The sequence below is a fragment of the Lethenteron reissneri genome, unplaced genomic scaffold, assembly GCF_015708825.2.
Source record: "Lethenteron reissneri isolate LAM-NWPU_2019-01 unplaced genomic scaffold, ASM1570882v1 scaffold_1643, whole genome shotgun sequence".
NCBI lineage: Eukaryota > Metazoa > Chordata > Hyperoartia > Petromyzontiformes > Petromyzontidae > Lethenteron > Lethenteron reissneri.
The window spans coordinates 209869-220061 of record NW_026891381.1 but is presented as its reverse complement, the minus strand read 5'-3'; the positions used below and the strand labels follow the sequence as shown (position 1 = coordinate 220061).

Below are 10193 nucleotides of genomic sequence, written 5' to 3'. Positions count from 1 at the left end.
GTTTTCACCTGAGGATGGCTGCTTGCGTTGTGGCCGAAACGTCGTGAGAATTTTTTTTAATTTTTTTAATTATATTATTACTTCCCTTCTACGTGACTTTACCGAAAAAACCAAGAAGATGAATCCCTGCAGTCACGAAAGCTTTAAATCGAAAAAAAAATACAGCCAATTGATTTTGGAATTAAACCTTTGTTGGAAAAATTAATTAAATAAAAGTTTCCGACATGGAGATGCCGGGGATTGAACCCATGGCCTCACACATGCAAAGCGTGCGCTCTCCCACTGAGCTACATCCCCACCACGCTGGCAGCCAGGTAGCCAGCCTCCTTAGCTATCGGTCCCTCTCCTTACCCCCCCTCCCTCAGGCCCCTCCGCTGACCCCCCCTCCTTTGGGCCCCTCCCCTGACCCCCTCCCCCCCATATCCTTAGGCCCCTCCCCTGAACCCCCCTCCCTTAGGCCCCTCCTCTACCCCCCCCCCCTCAGGCCCCTCTCCTGACTCCCACCTTCCTTAGGCCCCTCCCCTGACCATCCTTCCTTAGCCACCTCCCCTCTCCGTACCCGGCAGTAGGTCTCCACCAATCAAAGAGCTGTTAATATTATATATTTATTTATGCACGACAGACAGACATAAAATCCCTGGTGGGCAGTGTGGAACATATTGTTCCTACCTGTAAAATGCATTCCTCGGTTGTGTTTAGCCTTAGAATCTGATATATTACATTAACAGTGCGCAATTAAATCAAGAAATTTTGAAGTAAAAAAAAGCAAATCGGCATAGTAACCTATGCCGTTTTTGGCCAAAATTGTTCACATTTTTACGGGTTAACAAAAAAAAGAAAAATGCATTAATCGGTGATGTTTAGTCTTAGAATCTTATATATTACATTTGTAGAGGTGATCGCCACTCAGCATTCAGTAGCCTGCAGTACCACTGAGTGTCAACGGGGTGCAGCAGTGTTACCTCCGTGGGGAAATGCCCGGGGTCAAACAGAGGTGAGAGCGGATGAAACCACCAATTCCTGCTCGGGGATATTCCCGAGGTCAGAGAAGGTGAAAGCGGATCAGAACGACGGTTTGAGAAGGACCAATCAGAAGGTTCGGGAAGGACCAATCAGAAGGATCCACGAAGGGGCGTGGCTGGGACGGAGCCAGCCACGAACCTGTATAAAAGCCAGAGCGCTGAGAGCTCGAGTTAGTTCTCTCCACACGAAGACCGAAGTCCGGGCTGAAGATAGATAGGACCCTGGAATCAAGCCTTGCAGCTCTTCTAAGGGCTGAGGCTCAGTGTGACCAGTGGTCGGGACCCACAGACCCAGTGGTCGGGTCAGTTAGCCTCCCCTAAGTCCCAGCCGGAGGACATTAGGATAGCGGGTAACTCATGAGTAGGTCCCACCAAGTCCGGAGGCCATTCCTCCCAAGGTATCGGGTATAGGGACCGTATACCCCTTGTGTGTGTTAGGGACCGTGTCGGAAGAAAGACAATAAACGGTGTGCCTCATAAAGAAGTTTATTGGTCTGTAATTACAACACTACACATTTAAAGTGGGAAATTTCACGATGGAATTTTCACGTCCCGAAAAGCAAACAGGCATACTAACCTATGCCATTTTTGGCCAAAATTGGCCAAATTTTCACGGCTTTATTTTCCCAGAAAAAACGCATTCATCGGTGGTGTATAGCCTTAGAATCCTATATATTCCGTTAAAAGTGGGAAATTTCACCATGAAATTTTCAAGTAAAAAATAAGCAAATGGGCATACTAACCTATGCCATTTTTGCCCAAAATTGGCCCAATTTTCACAGCTTTATTTTTCAACAAAAAGTGCATTCCTTGGTGGTGTTTAGTCTTAGAATCCTATATATTCCGTTAAAAGTGTGCAATTTCACCATGAAAATTTAAAGAAAAAAAGAAGCGAATGGGCATACTAACCTATGCTATTTTTGCCCAAAATTGGCCCAATTTTCACAGCTTTATTTTTCAACAAAAAGTGCATTCCTCGGTGGTGTTTAGTCTTAGAATCCTATATATTCCGTTAAAAGTGTGCAATTTCACCAGGAAAATTTAAAGTAAAAAAGAGGCGAATGGGCATACTAACCTATTCAATTTTTGCCCAAGATTGGCCCAATTTTCACAGCTTTATTTTTCAACAAAAAGTGCATTCCTCGGTGGTGTTTAGTCTTAGAATCCTATATATTCCGTTAAAAGTGTGCAATTTCACCATGAAAATTTAAAGAAAAAAAGAAGCGAATGGGCATACTAACCTATGCTATTTTTGCCCAAAATTGGCCCAATTTTCACAGCTTTATTTTTCAACAAAAAGTGCATTCCTCGGTGGTGTTTAGTCTTAGAATCCTATATATTCCGTTAAAAGTGTGCAATTTCACCAGGAAAATTTAAAGTAAAAAAGAAGCGAATGGGCATACTAACCTATTCAATTTTTGCCCAAGATTGGCCCAATTTTCACAGCTTTATTTTTCAACAAAAAGTGCATTCCTCGGTGGTGTTTAGTCTTAGAATCCTATATATTCCGTTAAAAGTGTGCAATTTCACCATGAAAATTTAAAGTAAAAAAGAAGCGAATGGGCATACTAACCTATGCCATTTTTGCTCAAAATTGGCCCAATTTTCACAGCTTTATTTTTCAACAAAACGTGCTTTCCTCGGTTCTTTTAGCATTATATTCCTATAAATTAAATTAAAAGGGGGAAATTTCACCGTGAAATTTTCAAATCCTAAAAAGCAAATTTGCATACAAACCTATGCCATTTTTGGCCAAAATTGTCCAAATTTTCACAGCTTTATTTTTCAACAAAAAGCGCATTCCTCGGTTGTGTTTATCTTTAGAATACTCTTATATAAGCACGCAACTTTATCTATCAGTGATGAATGCTGCACTTTCCGTCGTTTTCATGCAGGCGGCGCTGCAAACATACATGCCCCCTGCATGAACGACGGAGGCGCAGGGACAGACGTTCGATCACGTTGAAATCGATCTGCAGACGGCGGTCTTCTCACACGGCCAGCTCCGTGTCGCCTTATCTCGATCCTGCAATCCCAAACAGGCGAAAGTCCACATCGAACTGAACCCCCAGCAAGGCCATTGACTTAACGACGAGAGAAAATTCACACGAAATGTCCTTTTCAATGAGGTCTTCCAGATGTAAAATGATATAAGCTTTTAATGAAGAAAAAAAATAATCTAATTCTAAATATAATACAATTCAAAAATGTTTCATTTTAAAACTTCAAAACAGAGCATCGGGTGCTTGCGGGAATGCGTCGTTCGTGTGCAATTTGTTTCGTGACTTTCCTGGCCGAAGACCGTAAATGGTTGTGAGCGGTGCAACAGGCACCACCGAACAACCCTTAGTGCTAGATATTCCGTTAAAATTGGGAAATTTCACCATTAAAATTTCAGGTAAAAAAGAACCAAATCGGCATATATAACCTGCTAGCGGGAAGTATGTGGCGTTGCCCGGGGGAAAAATATATTTAAAAACTTCTCTAAAAAACACAACATATACATACACAATTACTATGCTATTGTGAAAACCCGGCGTGCCGTTTGTCTGTCCATTTGTCCGCCAACAAAATTATGAGAGGCTTGCAGAAGTCCAAAAAGTTATAGAAAGTGGTGGGTAAATAGTTTATCTAAAAGGTTTTCGAAATTGTCGACCCCCCCCCCCCTAATTTTTTTTTTTATCATAGTGACGGGGCGCTCAGCACTGACATCGCCGGGAAGGAACGGCCAGGAATCTGGAGTTGACGTCCTGGTGGGAACGTTTGCAAGCACGACGGCCGCCATTACACGTGGCGAGGAAGATGCGCAGCCGGACGCCGCCATTTTGGGCGTCACGGGGGAGGCGTGGACGGAGTCCGCCATTTTACGAAACAAGCGTGATAGGCAAGACGCGGCACCCGCCGCTAGGAACGTGGAAAATAGAACCGAACGTACTCGCAGATTACCTCAGATTAAATCATTCGGCCGAGCTCGGGAACATAGTGGAGGAAATTGGTGAGTCGGGTGATCGCGGCGTCTGCAGGCTTCTCGGTGGTATCTCGCTCTATTCAAGGTGTTGAGGTCCGTGTCTTGGTGGACACGGGAGCCCCGTCAGATATATCACCAAAACGACATTTGATCATCTTAGAAACATTGCTAAGGTACAGCCTTTTCGCTCTCGGTTTACTACCGAGAGACTTGACTACTGCAATGCTCTTTTCCGGTTTTCCGAAAAAGTCATTTTGCAACCTACAACGTGTGCAGAATGCAGCAGTGCTTATGAAAACCAGAAAGAGCACCCACCACGTAACACCTGATTTACGGACCTTGCACTGAATGTCAATCAGTTATAGAATTAATTTTATAAATGAATTTGAATTGGTTTTTAAATCGTTGAATGGTTTGTCACCAGCATACACGATATGAACCAACCAGATCCCTCACGTCCTCTGGTTCTGGTCACAATAATCCCCTGTGGGCTGGTGGAACCAGGTGGATCCTCCCAGTATCATCATCGTCATCATCATCACGTGGACATTGAGAGCAGCAGACACAGACTCGAGACGTGTGGTGACGTCGATTCTGAATGTGGAGGGGGAAAATCTGAGGACCTCGATAAGAATCCACGTGACCACGGGAAGAGTAAAAGTGGCACCAGGCGAAGTGATTACATCGGTGACGTCGTGTAGTCCCCAACCCACCCGTTGGACGAAAGAACATCAGAGTCATCTCACTTCCTTCTGCGAGTTACTCTCTCTGGGCAACCTCGCTGGCCTCGTCGTCTAACACGGAGAGAGAGAGACGCGGGGTGGTGAAGCATCCATCGGGCTGTCAGAATGAGACGGGGCAGGTAGCAGTCACTACCCACTGTGCATTGACACACACGCAGAGCCGACAACCCCACACACACTCACACACGCACACACACACGCACACGCAGAGGCGATAACCCCACACACACTCACACACACGCACACACTCACACGCACACGCAGAGGCGACAACCCCACACACACTCACACACACGCACACACACACGCAGAGGCGACAACCACACACACACAGTGCCACTGAACGCGTGCATCGAATCATCATCGTTCACCCCATGGAGCCGTGACTTGGGCTAACAACGGTGAGGATTTAACTCTGTGAGAGTGTGCGAGTAAGTGTGTGAGAGTGTGTGAGTGTGTAAGTGTGTGAGAGTGTGTGTGAGAGTGTGTGAGTGTATAGGTATGTGAGTGTGTGTAAGAGTGTGTGTGTGAGTGTGTGGGGTTGTCACCTCTGAGTGTGTGTGTGAGTGTGTGTGAGTGTGTAAGTGTGAGAGTGTGTGAGTGTGTGTGTGAGTGTCTAAGTGTGAGAGTGTGTGAGTGTGAAGGTATGTGAGTGTGGGAATGTGTGATTGTGTGAGAGTGTGTGAGTGTGTGGGGTTGTCGCCTCTGAGTGTGTGTGAGTGTGTGTATGAGTGTGTAAGTGTGAGTGTGTGAGTGTGTGTGTAAGTGTGTGAGTGTGTGTAAGTGTGAGTGTGAATGAGTGTGTAAGTGCACCTAGCCTGGCACAGGCGCCGTGGTAACGTCACCGTCACGTCGTGGCGAATGGCGGGTCTTGTTATGTTGAATTTCTTTCGCACCGTACGTAGTCAACCGTGGATGATCGGAGGTGCGGGTTAAGGACAACAATCTAAGCAGAACAACAACAACAACAGCACTCAGTCCTAAACAAATGAGTGCTCAATCGAGATGATTTAAAAGTGGCTTCCTAATATCGCGAGGAAGAGCGTTCCAGACGGCCGCTGTAGCGCATTTCAAAGCGTGCGAGACGGTGTTTGTGTGTAGGTCGACTCAGCCTCAAATGAGTGCTCGGTGCGGTGTGTAGTAAACATCGCCACTGGGGAGACAAAGGCGGCCGGGCGTGGGGCTGGCCACCCACCCCTCACTACTGGCCTACAGCACTTGCCCCAACAGTCTGTAAGAGGCTATACGGGGGATCTTTATTTTGGTATTTCACGCGCATACCTCTAAGGTGAGTTGGAGACACCGACAGGTAGGTGAGAGGCATGCGGGCAATGCTACCGTGGCCTTCACCAGTTGAGGAACCGGTCGGATGGTTACCGGTCTAACCGGGATATTTAATCCCAATTTAACTTCCTCACTCCGACATTCAGACCCCCCCATTGAGATGTATTGCCTCCTGTTATTGAGGTCCTTTATTTAACCATCAGCTGAGAGAGTTCCCGTTGAGAGTAATTGTCTCGTGTTGATGAGTCTTGCAGTATGGTGAGGTGGGGAGATGTGACCCTGCGAAACGAAGGCATGTATATCTATAAAAGGGAAAATTGTGAATGTGTGTCTGTTCGAAATGTTTAGCATACTTCCCGACATGCAAAAAACTTGAAATGTGGCATATGGGTAGTTTCTAAATTGTACACCATGCCAAAAGTATAAAAATAGACTTTTGTAATGTTTTTTTATGTGGGGGGGGGGGGGGCGCAATAATGCATATATTTTGCACGGCAAGTGAGCGGTGACGTCACATCTCTGTCATGTCACCCGCATGCGGCAGGGTCACGCAGTGTGCCTGCTGACGTCACGCACCCCCCCCCCCCTCCGCGTAGGCCGCGTATTACTGGTAGGAACCTCCTGGCTACACCAGCCCACAGGGGATTATTGTGTCCGTCCGTCGTGCAGGGAGGGGCTGGGTGGGGGGGAGGGGCTGGGTGGGGCTGGGTGGGGCTGGGTGGGGGGGTGGGGCTGGGTGGGAGGGGTGGGCTGGGTGGGGAGGGGCTGGTCACCCCGTGGTGCCCTTATAAAACTCAACGTTTAACCTACTCACGCCGGCTTGTGCCCACCCTCACAGTCGGGCATATTTGCGGAATACACCACGCCGCCGTTGACCCTGCAGGCCATTGACCGAGCAACCCGACGTTCCTACCAGCTCCCTCCGCAGGAATGTGTTAATCAAAGACACGAATCCGAAGCCCGGTAGTAAAGCTCGTTAATTTATATATCGTTTGTAACGTGTTCATTTTACAGAATTCCTGTCCTCCACTCGTAAAGGAATGGCCCCGACTTCTCCACTTGAAACAACAACAACAACAATATTAATACTATTATTATTCATTGGTAAGTAGCACCATCACCACCACCACCACGTGTAGCCTGTAACAGACTGTTGGGGCAAGCGCTGAGCGAGGCTGAGGGTGGAGTGACTGGAGCAGGGGTTACGTGGGGGGGTCACGTGGGGGCCAGAAGTGGAGTGTTGAGACGGGAGAAGTGGAGGGGGGTGGGCGATGGAGGCTCTCAGAGAGGAATGGAAGGAGGCTAAGGAGGGGGACTGCTTCATGTACAGGGGCACTGCTGAGTCTATGGACAGCAGTGTTGAGTCTATGGGTGGCAGTGTTGAGTCTATGGGTAGCAGTGTTGAGTCTATGGGTGACAGTTTTGAGTCTATGGGTAGCAGTGTTGGTCTATGGACAGCAGTGTTGAGTCTGTGGGTAGCAGTGTTGAGTCTATGGGGTAGCAGTGTTGAGTCTGTGGGTAGCAGAGTTGAGTCTATGGACGGCAGTGTTGAGTCTATAGGGTAGCAGTGTTGAGTCTATGGGTAGCAGTGTTGAGTCTGTGGGTAGCAGTGTTGAGTCTATGGGTAGCAGTGTTGAGTCTGTGGGTAGCAGAGTTGAGTCTATGGACGGCAGTGTTGAGTCTATGGGGTAGCAGTGTTGAGTCTATGGGTAGCAGTGTTGAGTCTGTGGGTAGCAGTGTTGAGTCTATGGGTAGCAGAGTTGAATCTGTGGGTAGCAGTGTTGAGTCTATGGGGTAGCAGTGTTGAGTCTATGGGTAGCAGTGTTGACTCTATGGACGGCAGTGTTGAGTCTATGGGCGGCAGTGTTGAGTCTATGGGCGGCAGTGTTGAGTCTATGGGTAGCAGTGTTGAGTCTATGGGGTAGCAGTGTTGAGTCTATGGGTAGTAGAGTTGAGTCTATGGGCGGCAGTGTTGAGTCTATGGGCGGCAGTGTTGAGTCTATGGGTAGCAGTGTTGAGTCTATGGGCAGCAGTGTTGAGTCTATGGGTAGCAGTGCTGAGTCTATGGGTAGCAGTGTTGAGTCTATGGGTGGCAGTGTTGAGTCTATGGGTAGTAGTGTTGAGTCTATGGGTAGCAGTGTTGAGTCTATGGGCAGCAGTGCTGAGTCTATGGGCAGCAGTGTTGAGTCTATGGGCAGCAGTGCTGAGTCTATGGGCAGCAGTGTTGAATCTATGGGGGTGGGTGGCCAGCACCACACCTGCCCGGCCGCCTTTGTCTCCCCACTGGTGATGTTTACTACTCCACTGCAAGAGGTTATTCTTTTGAGGCCGAGTCGATCTAGGAGAGGCCCAGGACGTGTTCAGATAGTTGCGGCGATCACCGGTTTTGGTGGCCGTGAGCGGGAATCGAACTTGGGTCTCAGCCGGGTTCATATCTGCAGCGCCTACAATTGCGCCACAACTCCACGCCACGCACACTGTGGTACTCGGATATCAGTCGACACGGTACATTGCGATGTCATATTTCACGATATCGTCACGATTGGTTTCCCGTGAAGATGTTCTGCTGGCGTTTCACATTTCACGCTTTCCTTTCAGCGCTTTGCTGATCTCCCAGACTGAATGTTTATAGTGTTCACTGGATACTAGTTCACTCGATGCTACTTCCCCCGACGATAGTTCACTCGACACTAGTTCACTCAACGCGAGTTCACTCTATGATGGTTCACTCGACGGTAAGAGAGTTGAAGGGCAATTAAGGGAGTTGAGTGGCAATCATAAAAGGGATGAAAAGGCAGCAACAAGTGAGTAAAGCCCGGAGAGAAAGAGGCAGCGGTTGGGTTGTGAGAGCTCTACACGATCTCTCCCTCTCTCTCTCTCTCTGTCTGATCTCGCTCTGATCTTTTTGCCTTCGAGATCGTGACTCTGATCTTCTTGCTTTCGAGATCGTGACTCTGATCTTCTTGCCTTAGAGACCCTGGCTCTGATCTTCTTACCTTAGAGAGGCTGGCTCTGATCTTCTTGCCTTAGAGATCCTGGCTCTGATCTTCTTACCTTAGAGACCCTGGCTCTGATCTTACCTTAGAGAGGCTGGCTCTGATCTTCTTACCTTAGAGACCCTGGCTCTGATCTTACCTTAGAGAGGCTGGCTCTGATCTTCTTACCTTAGAGACCCTGGCTCTGATCTTCTTACCTTAGAGACCCTGGCTCTGATCTTCTTACCTTAGAGACCCTGGCTCTGATCTTCTTACCTTAGAGACCCTGCCTCTGATCTTCTTACCTTAGAGACCCTGGCTCTGATCTTCTTACCTTAGAGACCCTGGCTCTGATCTTATTACCTTAGAGACCCTGGCTCTGATCTTCTTACCTTAGAGACCCTGGCTCTGATCTTCTTGCCTTAGAGACCCTGGCTCTGATCTTCTTGCCATCGAGAAATAAAATAAAAACGAGGCAAGGGCAGTGCGAGAGCTGAGGGTGGAGTGACTGTAAATGTCGTGGCTTGGCTCTCCAACACACCCGCGTGCTGTACCAGTGACGAATTGTCACGTTCTGTTGACGTGACAACCCTTACAAGCTGGCTGTGTCGGGTGGTGGCGGGTTGAACGACGCATTTATATATTTACGCAATCTAACCCAAAACAACCTTATGGATGATATTGGTCGCGAAATAAAACAATCCATAAAACTACAAATTCCGATAAACTGTCTGCATGAGTTTGAGAGGCAACACGCACACACGCGCAGGAGATAACACACACAAACCAGACAAAGACCCCCCTTATAGCCTTAACAGGATGTTGGGGCAAGTGCTGTTAGCGAGTGGCAGCAGCAGTGCCTATGAAGGCGGCAACAGCACACGAGTGGGTGGGTGGCCAGCACCATGCCCGCCCGGCTGCCTTTAGCTCCCCGGTACCGGTTCAGATAGTCGCCATGGGGCTGGTGGTGCCCGTGAGCGGGAGTTGAACTCGGGTCGCCGGGTTCGCAGTGCAGCGTAGCGCGAACCGCAACACTACCACTCCGCACACACAGCAGTACACAACGACACCAGTACACACAGCAGTACACACACACACTAGAAGATAGCAGTACACACACCGTTACATACATAATAGTACACACAGAGCAATGCACACACACAGCAGTACAACACTAAGTGGCGGTGACGTCACCACGACG

General features: G+C 48.3%; 1 protein-coding gene and 1 non-coding gene across 3 annotated transcripts in view; one reads left to right on the top strand and one right to left on the bottom strand.

Moving 5' to 3' along the window:
- Positions 1–225: 225 nt before the first annotated feature.
- Positions 226–297, bottom strand: TRNAA-UGC (transfer RNA alanine (anticodon UGC)). Its single transcript has one exon. It is a non-coding gene; the product is annotated as a tRNA-Ala (tRNA).
- A 4433-nt stretch (positions 298–4730) lies between these two features.
- Positions 4731–10193, top strand: part of LOC133339187 (uncharacterized) — a 28633-nt gene continuing 23170 nt past the window's right edge. Inside the window, exons 1-2 of one of the 2 annotated variants that reach the window (XM_061547338.1) lie at positions 4731–5134; positions 7032–7121. In XM_061547338.1, coding sequence (XP_061403322.1) covers positions 7058–7121 — 64 coding nt within the window. In that variant the 5' untranslated portion in view covers positions 4731–5134; positions 7032–7057. The remainder of the gene's footprint in view (positions 5135–7031; positions 7122–10193) is intronic. The other variant, XM_061547339.1, reaches the window with a different exon arrangement.